A 19,553-nucleotide genomic window follows, 5' to 3' on the forward strand; every position below is an offset into this window, starting at 1 on the left:
GCCGGACGTTTTCGCCCATTGGAATACACATAGCTTTGACAGTACCTGTTCGAATTAACCAGAAGTTCGTATATATATACGCAATTGTAAGCCGCCCTTTTTTTATGCTGCTCCAAATTTGGTATTTAATGATAAAAAAATGCATATTTTCTCTGTAACCTACGCCAAAGGAATTTTAGTGCTCAAAAAGTAACATTTTGCTGCTATAAAAATTGCTCCAACTTGAATTTCGGCTGTGGCACCCCTGCACATGATAGTTTCAAAACTGAAAGTACGCATCGTGAGCAGGTATTACGTGATGGTTGCCATCTTGTACGCATTCACTGCTGCAAAAGCACGGAATCTGCCAATCAATTATTCAGACTTTAACGTCACGTGATTGTGGCAGTACTTTTCTGGTAATCATTGGTAAAGAACAGAGATTATGTGGGGACCACCAAAAAGTACGACAATATTACTTCGCCAACAAAAAGCCTACGAGTGGGGCGTAGTGCTCCTTCAATCAAGCCTACTGCGTACCTTTAACAACTGCCGACTACACAAGAGTGCTGAAGCACTACCTGAGATCGCTGCCGCCTTGATTGTTGTATGGGACAGTGTTCAGCGTGTATGGCATTGCAGAAATGAAAGCAGGTCGCTGTTCTGGAGCTGAGCGATATGTGTCACGGGCACCGAGACAATCATAGCGCTGTTGCAACCATACTGCACACTTTCGACAACCCAGATGTGCCTCCGTCTGCTGCCAGTACCTCTAGAGCATCGCTTGCAGAAAGCTCACATCATCGCGTTAACTCAACAGCCTGCTCGGTGCATCTATGCAACGTCTGAAGTGGAGTGGGCGTTAGCGGCTTGACATGACGTGTACACAAAATAGGTGAAGTGCTGCACGCAACTAGCCAGTAGACTATTGGCTCACTACAATTGCTAACGTCCGTTTCATCATTGTTTCAGTCGCTGCATGTGCAGTGTGTCCCAGACTGCAGTATTTTCGAAATGCTCCTCGGTTGGGGCCACCACGTGCTATCGGACGGCCGTGCGAGAGTGCGATTCATTTCTGAAATTTGGCTAACGGTCACAATCTCAATGCGTTTGTGCGTATTGAGGTTTCATTGTCACAATCTTCCAATGTGTGTGTGTGTGTGTGTGCGTTGGGTGGAGCAGCTGTGCCAATTGGGCCAAATTCACCTATCAGCGCTGTACTGCGCTGCAGCAGCAGAATTAAGCCGCAAAGTGCGAAAGCTATCAAGCACAGTGTCTGGAAAAGTGGCTGAAACATTCTTTTTGTTTGATCGAAACGGTTAGTGTCAATGAGGAAAAATGGGGTGGTTGGTTTTGCTGCATACTGAAGCTTTAGCGCACACCCATGACACAGACGAAGTGAACACAAGGACCTGCTCTGGTCTTTGTGAATACTTTTTGTTTGAGTTGTCGTGTGTGTGTTGAAGCTTCAGTATGGTTATAGTTAGGGTTTCGTAGAAGCTGTGATCGTTTCAGGAGCAGCTGTGAACTTGTGGTCATGATCACTATGCGCGCGAGATCATGGCAGGCATCAGCACGAGTAGATGTGAACCCTTCCACGTGCTGTGCTCTTAGCCCGAAGAGACGGTGAGAAGAGCATCTCTTCACGTTCTGTAATACAATATCGGATCTAAGAGAGCAGTCCATTTGTTGCAATGGGATTCGTTGCTTAGCCATTCCAATGAATAAATGAAATGAATTTTATTTGGATCAGGCTTTTTGTACTTCAGCCCTAAAGTGGGTGGCCTCCTCAGTCCAGGTAGCCATAGCTTGCTGCCGCCGCCCGAGCCCGGTTCACCAATCATAGCTGGTTGTCAGGGTCTTGCGATGTGAGCTCCAGAGACAGTGGTTTAAAGAAAGAGATCTAGCAGCCCTGGGGTTCGCCCCGTTCCTGGCGAAGAGCGGACAGCATCGAACGCAGTGCTTGTATTCAGTCTTCTTCCTAACGATTAAAAGCTTTTCCTCCCTTTCGGCCCGTATCGTCTGCTCACAGCGTCACCAGTGAAGCCTCCCACTGGTATTTGAATATTTCCTCTGGATCTGGTTCTTTCTCTTGGTGTTCGTTCGGCGGTGACGACGGTGGTTTATCCGGATTGTTACGACACTCCAGCACCATGTGGCCCAGTGTTGCACGTGTCCGGTGGGCAAAGCTTAGTCCCGTCTGATGGCCCCTGAATACATTGCATGCATCGATGTTCCAGCTTGTAGTTTCCTCCATGTCACTGCTTGTTCCCTATTCGGACTTGTGTGCCCGCGGTTTACTGCTTCCTGTAGTGAGCCAAAATGTCTGCGTACTTCGGTATGTGCTCATGCTCGTCGTGACAGCCTTTGGTACGTTTTCCCTGCGTGCCTGAGATGATTGGCCTGCATAATCTCCAGGGGGGCATGCCACCTGGTTCCCCACGAGAGATTCGTGTCCCAGTGTCTAAAGGATGGTTGTTTCATCCATCTTAATGCTTTTAAGACATGCAGTGCTGTCTTTCCAATCCCTCCGTTCATGTTTATAGTTAATCAAGCGACACCTGCCCTTCCCCCCTTCCCCTTGCTCATTTTTTTTAATGCTCTTCCAAGAGGAACGGAGTGCTTCCTCTCTGCTTCGACAACAGGCCTCCGGGGCAGGGGCATGGGATGCTATCGCCTGCGCCCTCCAAGCAGCGGAGGTGGGCCGAATCGTTTGACTTCTGCTTCAGCCGTGTTAGTCGCCCCGCTTGCACGCTATTTCTCGCATAGCACATAGATGCATGGGAGTTTATCAATTTGGAATTTATATGGGGCATGGCGGCAACAGCAAAAACCCGTTGGTAGTGTCCATATAATTTTTATTGCAATAATGATCAGGCTATTGCACAATTTAACATGCAGCATTAAACAAATGCAGCTTCATAGGTGCTTTGGCAGGGGCTTATTCTGCTCTGAATGTTTTCACTGCTATAAACTTGCTCGAAAAGGCCATTGTGGCTGCTCCAAACCTTTTCCAAAACTTCTTTTTGGCAGCTCCAAGCCTTTTTCCTGCTCCTAGGGCTGCTTGTTCCACCCCTGGCACACGTGCGCAAAGGCGTGCACAGGGTGCACCTTCAGGGGGGAGGCGAAGTTCGTCACAGCGCTCCCTTACCATGTCAACGTACGGGCTGGGCTGACTTTGCACCACCCCTGTTTGTTATGACAATGTATGGAGGAAGATTTGTGTTCCCCTCTCGTGCGTGCACTGCCATGAACTAACGTGCTTCAACTAGCTTATTGGTGCAATGTGAGTATTGTTGAGTGCAGATACAGTTATTTAGTTTGCTCTGTGTTATTTGTTCCACTGCTCTATCTATATATTCAAAATTTTTTTTATTTTTTCTGTTCTAAATAAACTCTATTTGTAAGAGCTTGAATTACCAAACTGCTGCCATGTATGTGGGTCCTCAAGCTTTCTCAAGTGTTGTTTTTAACCGCTTTTTTGCCTGAGGGATCCTCAACTTGTTCGAAGAAAGCATCTTGGAAATATTGACCTGATTTGATTTTGATTTGATATCCTTCACTGTTTTATATTGACACGTGCGGTTCTTTTGGTTTACGAAGGAAGACGCTATCACTTTCTGTTAAGCGCAACGCAGGCCGCGTTTATCTTGTATGCCACTCTGGAACGCGTTACGACGCGTGTATAAAAAACTGACCCGTGCGGTTCTTTTCGTTTGCGAAGGAAGACGCTATCACTTTCTGTTAAGCGCAACGCAGGCCGCGTTTGTCTTGTGTGCCACTTTGGAACGCGTTACGACGCGTGTATAAAAAGCCGGCGCAGTGCGCCACTGGGGGTCTTGGTTTACGAAGGAAGACGCTATCTAGTGATAGCGTCTTCCTTCGTAAACCAAAAGAACCGCACGTGTCAATATCATCGCTTCTGTAGGTGATCTTGCTTTTGTTCATTTTTATGCTTATTTTGTGGGCTTGCTGCTTTTCTGTGAATCATTATGCAAACTGACGGAAAATTAAAGCTAAATTTGTTGCCTCTGTATGTATCAAGAAAAGCCTGTGCATGCTCCAAGAGTTAGCAGCCCCAAAAGCAGATTTTGCCTGCTCCAATGGCTGCTCCAAATAGCTGGAAGGTATTTCTACCTCTATCATTATTATAACAGGATTAGATAACGTTGTATGAATGCTCTTGTGCTCAGTTTACTGTCTCAGCTCAGTTTACTGTCTTAGCTAATGAACTATCGGCATACCGTTCTCTCAGGATTGCATGATCAGAAAAAAAAATATTGAAAGGAAAAGTGCCATCTTGTACTCCAAAAAGTATGGTAATGGTTGCTCTAGAAAGGTGTTCTCAGTGTGATTCTTCTTTGATGAGTGCAAAAGTACCTGAACAACCTTTCTAACGATTACAGCAGGGACCGTGGTGATGGTGAAGTCAGAAGAGGTCGTGGAGGTGGCCTTGGTGGCCGTGGGGGATATCCTCGCCGTGGCCGCGGAGGCTTTGCTCTCGAGGGAGGCCGGGGTGGTGGCTTTGGTGGTCGGGGAGGAGGTTATGACGGGCGTGGCAAGAGGGAGTTTGAGCGCCAGAGCGGCAGCGACCGCAGGTGAGGAGTTCGAGAACCGCCACGACGAGTGCTCGGGTTGTTTGACAAGCTTAATGATCATCACCCCTGTTTCAGTGGAGTGAAGCCTGTCGACAAGAAGGGTGGCGAAGGGTCCTACAACTGGGGAACGGTCAACGACGACTTGGAGTGAGTGTGCATGCTTCTGTTTGATAGATCACTGCAGTGTGCTTGCTGCGTTCTACCAGCAGCGTGCACTAGTTTGTAGTGCACATGATATTGAGTTCCTAGTGGGGGAGCATAACCTGAACTGAAGGAAAGCGCTATTCCAGTTGTGCTTTTTTAAAATTTGAGACCTGTATGAACATGCTTGATTGGCAGTTATCCTAGATGGTGTTGCAGTGGCCATATCTCAAATATTCAAAGCTTTTCAATTTGTGGTTTTTCAATCGAATACCAATATAATTGCAATATTCGACAAATATTCAAAACTTTCAAATATTCACACACCCCTAATGCTAATTTTTCTTTATACTATGCAATATGTATTGCAGTTGAAACTCCGACGAAATAGAAAGATCAGCAAACAATTTAGTTGAATCAGGAAGCAAAAATAGCTCAAGGGCACCTCTGGGTGAAATGTGAATTTGTGCATTCATTTGAGGTATTCATGTAATCTAGTTTAGAAAGATTGAGTTTGAGGGGGGACGCGGCTTTGGGGTCGCGAAAAATGGCAAAAAAAATCGATTTTTCGAAACTAAAGTTTCCAGTTTCTGGAACCCTTTTTCTATCTGGTTCCAAAATATCTACACTGAAAACCGCGCAGAAGTGCTTCGGAAAGTTCGTTTCACCCACCTAGGTAGCAAAAATTTTTCTGGAAATGGCGAGAAAACGGCGATTTTCAAAAAATTACAGCTTCGCGATGCTTAGACCGGGAGCCGGCTTCTTGGGCTTATCGAAAAGAGCATTTCTTCGTGTTTAACTTTCCCGCCTCAGCTGGCTCCTCCCTTTAACAACAAGCGAGCAAAAAGCAAATGTTTGAAGGTCGTTTCGAGGCCCTTGATTGGCCGTGGCCGCCATGTTGCCTCAGATCGTCGTCTGCTGCTTGTGCGTCGCGAGGACATGGCTCTCGAAAATCGCCACTTCGTGACGTGTTCACGGCTTGATAATCACTTAAGATATAACTACGTTTTAGTTACGAGCAGTAAGCGGATGCGCGATCAGGTTACTACGAGCGTCAGCGCGGTCTACGAGCGCCGCGCGTCATTGGAGTCGTCTTTAGCCCTAACTCCGCCGACTGCGGGCAGGAACGACGCGCTAGCGCATTCGTGGCGACGTGCTTCTTCGCAAACAATGAAGCTGTAAGCGGCGGCACGATCTGATTACTACGAGTGGCCGCACCGGATGCACGATCAAATTACTACGAGCGGGCGCACGGCGGTCTGCGAGTGCGGCGCGTCATCGGAGTCGGCTTTAGGCCTAACTCCGCTGACAGCAAGACTGCGGGCAGGAACGACGCGCAAGCGCACTCTTGGTGACGTGCTTCTTCGCAAGGAATGTACCACATCACTCGCTAGCTCCTCTGAATATTGTACGGGCATTTTACGCATCGGTAGCGGACAACACAGTCAAGCTCGTCACCCCCCCCCCCCCCCTTCACTGCCAAGGATCGCTCGGAACAGCGGCTAGCAGTTTCGCCCGTCGTCATTCGAAAATGCGATGCCAAATGTAGTGCGTGCCGATTTTTTGTCTTCGTAGTTACACATTTCGCGCATCGTCATCGAACGCCACCGGCAAGTGCATTTACGCGCCGGCTGCACTGTCCACGCGGCCGCGCACCCCACGGTCATATGGAGTGCTGTCAGTAAGCTTTTGTGATTCGATTCAGACGTGCTTGGAGCCGTGCTTGATATCGCCACGAACGTCTATGAATGTGCCGAGGTTAATGAATTGCTGTAGATTAGTTTCCGCCACCGGCTGTAAGATGATGCATTTCACGGCTAGAGCGGCGAAAGAGCATGTGTGAATCAGGGGCTCGAATTTATATATGGCCGTTTCGTGTCATTAACTATACTGCTAGAAATTCCCGTGCCACCAGTCTTCTGCCCATAACTTTGTTATTTAGAAGGAAGGCATAGGCCGTCATAATGTGATCTATTTTTCTGATGCAATAAACTTCTCTCCTAATAAAAAAAAGTTCAGTGAATATTTGTAATCAAGTACTTAACTACGCTAATTACAACTTCAGCACAAAAAAAAAGTATGTGTAATAATTTCAGTATATGGTTTTATTCAATTACAATCTTTTCTGTCATACCTATCACACCACTCCTTCATACAAAGAACTTGGTTTGAAATCCATACTTGTTTTTTGTAACTCATGAAAAGGAGTAAATCATGAAAAGAAGTCAAATATCACAAGACAAACCTGAGATCACAATTTTCTTTTCTTTACGTCTTAGAGACGTAAAGAAAAGTTGAAACTTTAAACGCAGCGTTCTCAATACTGTTTTTTTTTTACATTATGCTCAGCCCCTCCACATGGTTCAATTAAGAAATTTGTTTCTCGTAAAGTATTCGTGGTATCGCTTCAAAATTTTTATGGAAGCACTGTGAGGTTATGTTTAGTGTCTGTGCCAATTTTCATCAATATTCAATGAGAAACAAAAAAGTTCATTGAAAAAAGCCTGTCGAAAACTTCGACAGGCTTTTTCTCACAAGTGTGTTTTGGACATTGCGCATTGCTCGTGGAAAGAGTAGCACGAGAATGACTGGACCGATTTTGATTGTTTTTTTTTTTTTCCTGAATCCCTGAACACTGCTTGTGGGTACAGCAATGTTCAATTTCTGTTTTGTGGCCCCGTTATTTTTCTAAACGATGATTTGTCCATGCCATTGTTTCTGACATTGTGTGTCGGCAGCCATGATGATCTCTAAAAAAAAAAAAAAGAACTTATTAAAAAATTCCGAGTGTCATATCCTATAGCTTTCTTTTGAGTAAAGATCAACACCATTCGCAGCTTCCTGGCATGTTTTGTTGCAGCGCTAGGCTTTCCACGAGCAGACCATGTAATTGGATCGTGTAGCATTATGCAACTTGAGAACTACTGAAGCTATCATGATGAAACTGCATATTTCCCTATTCTAGACACTTATGAGTATGCATGCCAAATTTCATTGCTGTAGGTCAACAAATAAAAAAGTTTTTTTTTCAAAGCCACCTCCCCCCTTAAGCTTGTTCAAATTCGATTGAAAATATGACCAAATGCCTATTTGAACAAGCCTGGACTAATACTTATTTTCTGCACTCCCAGTTTTTGCACTCCCAGACAAGGTTTCCTTTTCATTGCGTTTTCCTTCTGCTAAATATAGATCTGTGTATAGATGAAAGGTTTGGGTTTCATGGCACTCTGGAAAAGCTCATCCACCCCTGACCCCCCCTCCCCCATTTTTGAAGTGAAGCAGCTCTTTGACTAGCCTGTCTAACGCCGTTCCTCCGTACGAACGTGTTGCAGTTGTTAGCACAGTCCCAAGTAAGTCATGCTGCTGCTGCACGTTGTTGTCATGCTCCCCTCGCAGTGCGCACTTTCGTCACTCTCCCACGCCTGCCGCGCGCTGCCTTGGCACACACAGCTGCCGCCTCGTCTGTTCATCCGCAACACCGCCGACTCGCCAGGTTTACGCGCAGTAAACCTGACGCATGCCTAATGTATGCATTGAAACATGTCTGCACGTGTCACCTACAAGACCTACATTGGCCATCGCTTCAGACGAATCTTCCAGCTCTCACCGCAACACTCACGTTAGGGCCGTTCAACCCGTGATGCCACCTGAGCACAATGTTGCTGCTTTGCATCCCATTGGGGTTCCCTTTGGGAAGATGTTACTTTTTTCTTTTTTTGCTCTTTTGTAAGCTTGTCCCTCCCAAGGTACACTCCAAGGCTTGGAGGCCGGCACAGTGGCCTCCTTGTCCAAGCCTTGTGGGAGCACATTGAAAGGCCTGTGTGTGTAGGGAGGTTAGCTTCACACTTTGGCTGCCTCCCAAGGGTAAAGCAGGCACACTGCATGCTATGTGGGGCAACAAGTGCCAGTGGCATAGGGCTCTTGCAGACCAGTTCAAAATAATAAGGGGATCAGAAAGTGTACAGTTAGATACAACCTTCGAAATGGGCTGACTGGGCTAGTTGGTTGTGCATACTTGAGGTTAACAGTGCGAAAAAAAAACACACGGCGGACAGTAAAAAGACAGGACAAGCGCTGACTTCCAACTGAAATTTTATTGACAAGAGTGAACAGAAAAAACAGCCAAAAAAAAAAAGACAGATGCGAAGATACGAAATATCAACAATCACTGAGCCAGTTACCGCTACCCTTGCACCCTAACAAACATAGCTCTCTTTCTGACAGAGCAACTGATAGCTTCCTTACGCATGCGTTCCTTTCAAGCGCCATCTGAACAGCCTCATAGATTATTATACGCTCATGCTCTGATTTAATGTTACCTAGAACTGTTGCCCCTTTGAACTGCAGAGTGCACCCTTACGTGTAGCGTGAGGAAACCATCTTTGCCATTACCAAGGTTATTGGAGGGTTCCCGTTAGTGTTCATTTAGGCATCTGTCTATCTGGCCCACATAACATGCACTGCAAGACAATGGGATCCTGTACACAATGTTTAGCGCACAGTCTACAAACTGTGTCCTGTGCCACGGTATTAGAACTATTTTAGGTGGATTGACGGCACTTCCGGAGGGAAGAACTGTCCCTATTTTGCGGAGAGGGCCCGAGATGGGGCCACAACGACCGTGGCTCAGGCGCAGGTCGTGAAAGCAACTCAAGGACAAAAAAAAAAAAAAAGAACTTGTGCCTTCGTTTAATAAGTGGAAAAGTAAATAAATTAATAAAAGAGGCAAACAATTACATTTTCACGATACGGCAAAGATAGCCGCAGAAAATTTTTTATAATTAAAATGATGAAATTGGAGAGGTTGGTGCCATTATCGTGGCACTGGTTACTCATTTTTTCTTAGTAGACAAGATATGTGGAATGTTCAATTCACCACATCGAGGGTTCGCATCGGAGCATATGTTTTTGCATTCACAAACGTCAGATCGTGAATTCAAACATGCGATGGTAAAATCCCATGTAATTATGACAAAAGTTTGTTCTTGGTTGAAGCATTGTTCACGTTGTAGTTAGACAAGAATAACTTATTAATCGAAGTCTAGCAGTAGAAAACCATAATTTCGATTTTTGTCGCAGCGGTCGCACTTTGATGCAGGCCCGAGTGCTGTGTGATGAAAAGCGTGTGAACTTGAGCTTCTTGGTGCATATTTAAAGGGAAAAATAAAAAACTGCACAAAACACTGGACAGACGAAACATTATTCGGTGATGCCAGTGCACGTTACAGAACACCACGCTGTCGAGAATTCCGGAGCCTTTCACTATGGCGTGCCTCATATTTATATCGTGGTTTCAGGGCATAACACGGCAGGTTTTCTCATTGTTAACAAGCATGGTTCTCGCTTGGGTAGAAAAGGATGGCACATGTAGATCTGTAGAGATTTTTTAAAGCAAAGGAACAACTCTCAACTCTAAGACGGCACATCTTATTACAGAGATGTAGATACATTCATATTTAAACGGCCACAAACAGAAAAGGACAGCACTTCAACTAAAAAGGAAACCAGCTAGTATTGAAGACGCATGTGAAAATAAAGCGATGCATTTTGACTTCGAGGTAACAACTTTTGAAGCTTGTTAGCCTCATTCGTTTGCAATATTGGCGCAAACGCACTCCTTCATAATGGTAGGGCACTTGTGCCATTATTCATGTCTACTTTATGTTCCTTTCATATAAATGAGAGGTTGTAGTTATCTAACGCAAATTCAATAGTCAAATGATACACTTCCTTATCGCTGCCATACTTCCGAAATTTTCGCTCACCTTCTTTCAAATGTTCAAATAGCGTGGCATTAGGGTGCATAAGTCCTCTTGTCTTCAAAACTGTGCTTTTGTCGCAGCGATTGTCGTTCCCACAATCGCTGTGGACGAAACCGCAGTCTTTCGACACGATCATGTATGGTAACGCCGTTACTGACAGAACTTTGAAAGTGTGTGCTCAACCAGTCAAAGCAGCAGTTGCGATCATGGATAGCATGAAATGACTTAGTTTTGAAGACACGTAGATTGAAAACATAACTGTCGTTTGTCGCAAGCGCAACGCACAAAACCGTGATCACATCGATGCGATAGGGATCTATGAGCTCAAAGGGCACGTGGCTCACACAGCGGTAAAGAAAGGCAGTAAAGACGTAAAAACCGCTAATGCGTTTTGGCGTTCCTGTCAAAAAAATCTCGTAGCTAGCAAAGCCAAGGTTTCACCCGCGGTTTCGTGGCAGCCAGCTGCGCCGTCCCATCCACTCACGTGTGAACACATACGCGAGTTGTTTTGACGAAAATCTATTTTTTCGCTAGTTGTTTTTGATGTCTCAATTTCGGGAGCATTTGCACTCGACCTTTGAGACTCTCACTTGGAAAACCCTACCCCCATGTGTGTGGCCACTCCAAGCCTTTGTGAGATCGCATCGCCAATGTTTGTGCATGCTTTTGGAGACCCCCCCCCCCCTTCCTTGTTTTTTGCAGTTTTTTTGTGTTCTTTTTTTTGCCAAAAATGGAGGGGGGTGATAATTTAGCATGTTGATATGGTTTATGGCGGCGAAACATGATTATGCTTGTCGCTAAAGCAAAGTCCATCTCTGTTACAAATAACAAACACAGTCGGTAACACCCCTTCCCTGCTCGGGTGTTTCACGAATTTCTCTCTTTTGTTAGGTTGGCAGCAATACTTTTTTGAAGACTAGTTGATTCATACTTGAAAAATTGGAAGGGACGGATGGCGTAGTCTATCGAATACGAATCCAAAATATGGAAGGGAGGGAAAAGGCAAGTCCTGTTTCTGTTGATCGCAAGTGCAAACATGACCTTGTGCAGAGTCCAGCTGAGTCCTTTTGGCGACGAGAGCACGACTGAAGCGGCAGAAAAAAGTGGCGACGAGACAGCGGCTGGCGAGAATACTGCGGACACCAGGTTTGTACTTTATCTCTCTTTTGAAGTTATTGATTTTTACAAAATTGCTCAAATTTATCCACAATTGATTGGTTAGCATTATTTTACAGTCTGTATATTGAAGTACTGTTATGATTTGGCAGAAGTCTTGGCTGGTTTGGGTAGAAACTGAATGAATGAGAGAACTCCTGCCAAAACATATTTTAGGAAGAACCCGACGTTTCGAAGTCCCTATGGCTTCCTCAAAAGTGAGAAGGCCTGAGATGTGTGGCACTTGTGCTATGCGTTCATGTACGTAATCTCTGCGTGCCGATGAAATTATATCACGGTAACTATTTGGGTCACTAAAGCATTTAGTTGCCTTATGCTCAACTGCTTTTGTCAGTGAAAATTAGTGCTGAGTAGCAGGGTTTGAGTGTTACTTTATTTAGTCGCCTCTGAAATGCCAGAAGATTGTCAGATTGCCATTGTTTCAGCTACCCATGTTCTTGGCCATGATGGTCTCTGAACCAAATCATGCATACATACGTTGGCAAGTTCCACACTGACTGGCTGGTCATGTGCATCGTATTCATTTCATTGCCAACACCTGGGCGCCGGAACGGCAAACTAATCTTAGCACAGTTCTCCCCCCTTTGTTAATGGATACAAACAATTGTTTAAGGTGAGTAGCGCGATACTGGTCGTAGACAGTTTTCCTTTGCCATGTCTTCGCTGGTATTTCGCCTAGACTCGATGTCGTAAAGGCGATTTGGAGTTAGCTGCCTCTGACCCACGTCCAAACTTGGAGCAAGACCTGTAGCTACTGGGCTGCCTGACTTTTGGTTGTCTGCACTCTGTTCCTCTTGGGGCTTGCGGATGCGATCCTTGATGTCGAGTGCAACGCATTCCGTCCTCTAGTAGAGCATTCATGGACAAAGTGCATTCGAAGACGAACTGAAGGGAGCGTTGCAGAACCTGGGCGGAAGTTTCTTGCGAACATCTGGTCACCAAGATGACCCAAAACCACGAGTCATGTTCCTTACTCACATCTGATTTCCTGCTCAAGTTGCTTCTGTAGCACCTTAACCTTGAGGTGTGGGTGTAGCAGGTTCAATGCAGTCCTCAACTTCCGCTCCAACAGCAGCTTCGACGGACAGCATTTCGTGACCTCGTGAGGTGTTGACCTGTAAGTCGAGAGCATTCGAGCCATTTGAGTGCGAATATCTCCAGGGCGAGCCTTAAACAACTTGTTTTTGATAGTCTGCACTGCCCGCTATGCAGTACCGTTTGACGCTTAATGATACGGCGGCACCAGCATTCGCCTCACCCTGTTTTTTTTTTAGGAATGTGGAGTAGAGCTCACTGGTAAATGCTAGCCCATTATTTGAGCTTACCTGGAAAGCCCTGGTTTGTGAACCTAATTCTCAAGCAGGAAATAGTTGCTTCAGCCGAGGTAAGGGGGGGGGGGGGGAGGTGTTCTGTACTCTTTCCAGCATTAACACTTCAGCGAGGCAGCCGGCCTAACTGTCATGACTAAGAGGGCACGAGGCGCATGCCGGGCGCTGGAATGCGGCACACATTCGCAAGACCCCAGATGGTGTGAACACGCGCCACGTTGACGTATGAGATTGAACAAAAAGGCTTGTGCCACGCGATCCTAGACGTAATAGGCGATCCCGGAGGATGAGCTGTTACTGTGCATTGGGGCTTCGAACTGCAAAAGTCAAGAAGGCCAGCGTCGCTATTGTGACGGAAGTAGTAGAGCTGCCCAGTTCTGAGGCTGTCGATGAAGAGGCTCGGGGAGGTGGCCTCGAAAGATCTCTGAAGACTCGAGTGAGGCGGCCCAGACTTGCTGCAACCTTAAGCGAGTGAATTTCCAACAAGCTTTGCCGCTTTCTCTCCCTATGATGCCAAGTGTGAACACAGTTTAAGTGGGGACACGGGTCTTAAAACAATGGGTGCATAGCAAATTCGAAAAGATTTCATGCACTAAGGGTTTGAAGTACACACTAGGAACAGGATGTCACTATCATGTTCAACTCCTAATGGAGATGCTTTAGGGTCCCCTAAATTTTCCAAGTATTGCACATCTGCAGCTTCCCTTTCTTCGCTCTCCAATAGGAAACGCTTTTTAGGGTGCGTTACAGTGAAACCCCGTTAATACAGTCAAACCTCAATATATCGAACACGGATATATCGAATTATTGCTTATATGGAACGCTTCCTATATCACGCGAGAAATTGCGTGCATTATTGATTTTTTATTTCGAATAAAGTTTGACATATAATGGATATATCGAACTCAGCCACCCTAAACCGCCCGCGCTCCATTGACAGGCGGCGGGCGTTTACGAAGGCTGCACACATCGATGGCGCCGAGAGCGCCACTTTTAAGGTAGCGGCGGACGCGCGCCGCAGCCTTGCAGGTTGCAGTCGTTGCAGTCTCTATGGTGTCAACGGCACACTGCGCACTTGTTGGGAGGATTCGCTCGCAGGATTTCAAGCTGGACGGTTGTGCCCTCGCGATCTTCGACGCCAGCGTAGCTCCCATCGACTAGTTAGCCCTCCGCGGTCTCCTGACGCCGTGCAGCTCTCGCATTGTGGCGCCCCGCCCTTGGACTGCTTCGACCGAATCCCCACTTTTCTATCCCCTTCTTTTTTCCGTGGCTTGCCTGTCTATTTCTTCATCTATTTCTTCATCTATTCTTTTTATCCATCCTTCCCACCACCCCTATAAGGCACTGCGCCGTGTCGCCTGAAGGCAGACAAAAATTAGGTGCCTTTTTCCTCTTCCTTACAACCACTATCACCACCACTTGTTGCAAGCTCCTCCCCTGTAGCATCGGCAGGCATCGGTCGTGCTCGCAGTGTTCTTGCATTCGGAGTTAGGCCTGTCGCGCGCTGTAGTGCGCGACAGGCCTGTGGCGCGCGACAGGCCTAACTCCGAACGGCGGAGCTCACGGATGTGGAGATTGTCGCCGAAGCTGCTGAGCAGCCGAATGAAGACTCTGCCGAGGTGGATCCCGCAAGCGCTGATGGTGCCCCGCTCCCGACATCAGCTTAGGTCGTAGCAGCCTTGGCCTTTGTGCGCCGCCACTGCGGCGCGATTGAAGGCACCGGCCCATCACTTATGGATCGCCTGGACTATATTGAGGACGCAGTCGTCAAACACGCCATGGGCAACAAAAAGCAGGCTATTCTTTTTCAATATTTTAAACCAACACAATAAATACTATGTTTGAATCTTCCAAGAGTATTTACTGCACCACGCTTGAACGTTTCGTTGGTTGTTTTCAGCAAGCTGTTGAGGCATTTTTTTCGTGATTTTTTAATATCGAATTCTGGATATATCGAACTATTTCGCGATCGCCGCGCCGTTCGATATATCGAGGTTCGACTGTACATACCTGCCGGTGATGGCGACATAGCTACGCACTAGACGTACTATGCATTAACCACCAGCTACAAATTCGCACCCCCCGACTTGGGCCATCGCCGCCAACAAAAGCAGAAACGCAGTGCCGCAGGAAATATTGCGCAAAGTGCCCACCCGAAAGCCATTTATTTTTGCCAAAGTACAGAAAAGTTTCTGACTGTCGAAAACCGCCCGATAGCACGCAATCTAGATGCCGATGGGTATTTCAAAACCACTGCGGGACCCGGGATATACAGTGTAGTACAACAACAGAACCATGGAGGAAGGAAACAACTTTCCTTTCTGCATGGACAGAACGGACACAATCGGCTGTCCATGATACAGTTGTTCCGCGGTCTGCTTCTGACAGTTTTTTTTTTTTTAAACGTGGTACAGTGGCGGAGAGCCAAATTGTTTACTCCGTGGCTAGTTGCGTGCAGCGCTTCGCTCACTCTGCACACACAGTGACTGCCGATCCGCTTGCTGCACAGATTTGGTGAGTAGCCTGCGGGGTTAACACGACGCTGATGAGCTTTGCACAAGTAATGTGTTCTCCGCGATGCTCTGGCAGTCCTGGCATCGGACAGAGGCGCATATCGGCTGTCACTAAATAGAAGTTCTCTCAATAAAAGTGTGCAGCATGGTAACAGCGTTATGCCTGCTGTACGGTGTGCATGTTGGCAAAATACTGCAAGGTTTCTCGGTGCTCGCGATCCACAATGCTAGACTCCAAGACAGCGAGCTGCTTGCATTTCTGTGAAGCGGTGTGCGCTTGAACACTGTCCTGCAAAATGAAGCGGTAGCGATCGGCAGCCCAGTGCATTCAGGTAAAATAAAAGCGTGCAATAGGCCTAAAGTGACTCTGAGGAAATAACAACGGATGCTTACTGTGATAAGGCTTTTCACCGGGAACAAGTCCCCCCCCCCCCCTCCCCCGGATAGTTACTCGCAGCGTCATCGCCGAATCGCGCGGAACTCATAATAATTTATTGGCTTGTCGCTGCAATTATCAATAAGACTGAAAACCGTTCATGGCACATTGTGGTGCCTGCATCGTCAGCGGAGCAGTAAATTTTGTCGTGCCAAATGTTATTGCGGTGCGCACTAACCGGAAAGCACTGGCCGAACACTACGGCTTAAGCTGTCCACGAATGCATTAGTCTCCGAGACTCGATCGGGGATTCATCGCAACTACGTTTTAACCGATGGTACGTTTAAAGCGGGTACGCACTAACGCGGTTTGACTGTACTGTCGAACTCCGGTACAACGAACGCCGCTTCAATGAAATTTCGGCTACAACGAAAAATTCACGATTCCCCGTCAGCAGTCTGTAGGAGTCAATGCATAAATATTGTGGCCACAACGAACACTTGTTCTTCTGTCGTCCCGCTTCAACAAAATTTTACGATGCAATTCCAGGCTCAGATACTTATTGCTATGCACTAAACTCAGCTTTTAACATTTTGATGCATTTTCAGAGCCTGAAAATGTTTTAACGAAGTCTAAAACACGCGTTGGCACCACAAGAAACTGCTGCTGTTTAGCAAGCATGTGTACCACGATTGTTTGATAGCAATAGCAATGACACTGCCCTGCTTTTGCCACTGGCTTGCAGTAAAAGGAAGCCACTTGCTTGCTTTTCGTCTGCAGACGATCCGAAGCTGAAGCTCAGTTCCTCGGTTCATGGTTTCCTTCACGCAGCTGCTGGGTGCAACCGCGGAATGATGCCTTTTCTGATGCTTATCATTATGTTTGCGCTTGGCCAGTATGGTGACTAATCATAGTGGCTGTGTCTGCATTATCAATAAAATCAGCTAGCCACGAGGGATAGATAAGAATGGCATAGAGGTTGCCGCTCCACAATACCCTGCCTACATCTCGGCGTTATACACGTTGACGAGGTACAGCTGCTGTTGTTAACGTGTTGATGCAACTGTTTGGTTTGTTCATGAAGGCGGTTTTAGGCGTTTGGGTGCTTTTCATCATGACCTTGCTATGCATGGGTGAGAATCGCGCCGTGATGCTGCTGGGAAAGAATAAAAAGTAGCAAACAGTTTTTGAATTCTGAAATTAAACGTTTCTTTGTTCTTTGTTTTGCTAGCTCAGATCACCTATATTTTTTCGATTTCATCACACTGAAATTTTCGCTTCAACAAAATTTTTTCCGAACCCCGTCAGTTCTATTGTAGCGGGGTTCGACTGTATCTAACGTGCGATACACCAAAGCAGCACTCGGCAGTCATGTTGCAGTTGGCTTCTGCAAACTCAACATTTAGTTTAAACGCAGCTGAGAACTGGCTCCTCGTACTGCTACTCATATTTGATGAACGAAAAAACCAACACTAAAAATGGGTCTCAACGTAAAGCGGCACAGGAACTCCGGACCGATCGGATGCAAATCACGAACACAAAGAAAACAGAGAGAGAGAAAAAAACTCCTTTCATGGACATGCAAGCTACATGTTGCCGGATGGCGGCGCACTGTTGGCTAGACACCGGTATGCAAGATGAGGGGTTATTTTAGCTTGTAGTTTTATTGAAAATATCTCGACTTATATTTCAGTTTATACGGTAAGTGCCACAATCGGCTGGTCTTGGTATTTTCTCTTTCTTAATCCTTCCACCAACTGGCGGGTTTCTGCAAAACCTATTTGCTTATATAAGTACAGTAGAATCTCGAGGATACGAATTCGGGATGAAACAAATGTTTTGCATGCTCCTTCCGAATTTGTGTGAACTAAAGACACGTTACGGCTGATCATGAAGGTGATTGATACAGTAGAATCTCGATGCCTAAATAGGTGACGTAATCAGCGAGAGTACATTGTAAGAAGCATCCGATCACTCCTGTCCAGCGTATGTACCGTCGTCTGTATCTATATTCCAGGTGCAGGCATGATGCAAGGTTCTAAATGCATAGCATTTTAATAGTTGCACCTACTCGCAAGTGTTTCGGCAGGGCTGTCTGCACACCTACTGCGCATGCTCGCGTCTCGTGGCAACTGTCGCTCCCACCGCTCTCTTGCCTTGGCAGCGTCTGCTAGTAAAAAACTGACTGCTCTGACCACTCTGTATACGTAGGCACTGGATCGGGCTTTTGAAATTTAGTCAAAGGCGTCTTTACTTAGCTTTTGCTTGACTTGACGCTTTGACTCAAGTAGATGTGATGGAAGCAACAGAACCTTCAATCAGTAGTGGGGCACCACCCAACATCAGCGTACCACCACTCAATGAAGAAAACTCTTCCCCTTAATTCAATAAATATGAATATTAAAGGCAAAATAACAATTGAGCATTCCCAAACCTTACCCAATTACACATTCACGCGATACCCCCACCACTCCATGACGCATTTACTGTAGTTTGCATTGTTTCGTGGCATCATATTTTTGTTGTTTAACTCTTTTTTTGAAATCACTGATTTCACTGATGTACTGGTTGTCGCAATTGTGGTAGCCTATAGCATTGACATGACTGAGGAAATTTCTGCTCGGCAAATTGTCCTTCACATTGGCTGTAGCATTCCTTAGCTTCCATGTTGGTACATCCGCTATTTTGATATCAGTTGCTTCTAAATATTACATGGAATATCTGACTTTTTAACCATAACTTGACTCACGTTTGTCTACGCCACGATTTCGGCTCGACTTGAAGGTCATCTGGTTTATCTAGGCTAGAACTGCCATCACCAGAAGCTTGTGGCTACTCATGTCTTTTAATAATAATATTATTATTATTATTACTGTCAAATCTCGATAATTAGAGTGCCTGGAAATATGTTCGACATAAAAGAATTTCAAATTAATCAAAGCTAAATAAAAGGAGGGCTCCCCATACAGTGGCGCATGTGCATTGAGCTAACACACGAGGGGGAAGATTCAGAAGACTTGCATATATTCACAAATTACAGGACATCCGTTTTTAATTGAAGTTATTGTGATGCAAATCTGCACAAGTTTGCCTTGCAGCGAGTCAATCAATTTCGCATGCAGCTTGCAAAGCATTTCTACTTCATCTTCAGCATTCTCCTAAAAAGAGAAGTTGAGCGCGGAAATGTCCAGCGCCGGCACTCACTAAAGACGACGACAATAATGACTGCGTAGCCACGGCCAGGCTAGACTTCACCTGCACGCTCCCTTCTTACGGCCTTCGCAATGGGTGTAGTACATGCCTCTCGCCACTCCTTTGATGGGGGCGCTGCGACCCTGCCATTTTTCGCCCTCTCTGTACTGCACGTGAACACGTTCAGGCACGCTTCTCCACTCACCGCGTGCTGAAAAAGAAGTTGCTTAATAATTGAAGACGCTCTAATGGTTTATGGCATTGCTCATACCTGATTGGGCTTGAACCTATACACCTCTGAAGAGTGAACTTCGCTGGCAGTGTCACAAGCCCCGAAGTGTGTGCATGATCGTAGCCTCTTCGTGACAGAAAGCGGCATACCACACACCCCATACAAAATGGAGGCGGAAATGTAGGCCCGTGTGCTCAGATTTGGATGCACATTAAAGAACACCAGGGAGTCAAAAAGCCCTCCACTACGGCGTCTC

At 46.2% G+C, this 19,553-nt stretch overlaps 1 protein-coding gene across 1 annotated transcript in view; it reads left to right on the plus strand.

The window, feature by feature from the left end:
- Positions 1 to 19,553, plus strand: part of LOC119180980 (uncharacterized) — a 78,940-nt gene that overhangs the window by 36,058 nt on the left and 23,329 nt on the right. The window contains exons 3-5 of the mRNA XM_037432133.2: positions 4,386 to 4,577; positions 4,653 to 4,724; positions 11,531 to 11,626. Of these exons, the coding sequence (XP_037288030.2) occupies positions 4,386 to 4,577; positions 4,653 to 4,724; positions 11,531 to 11,626 (360 nt within the window). The remainder of the gene's footprint in view (positions 1 to 4,385; positions 4,578 to 4,652; positions 4,725 to 11,530; positions 11,627 to 19,553) is intronic.

This window comes from Rhipicephalus microplus, unplaced genomic scaffold (genome assembly GCF_043290135.1).
Source record: "Rhipicephalus microplus isolate Deutch F79 unplaced genomic scaffold, USDA_Rmic scaffold_14, whole genome shotgun sequence".
NCBI classification, from domain to species: domain Eukaryota; kingdom Metazoa; phylum Arthropoda; class Arachnida; order Ixodida; family Ixodidae; genus Rhipicephalus; species Rhipicephalus microplus.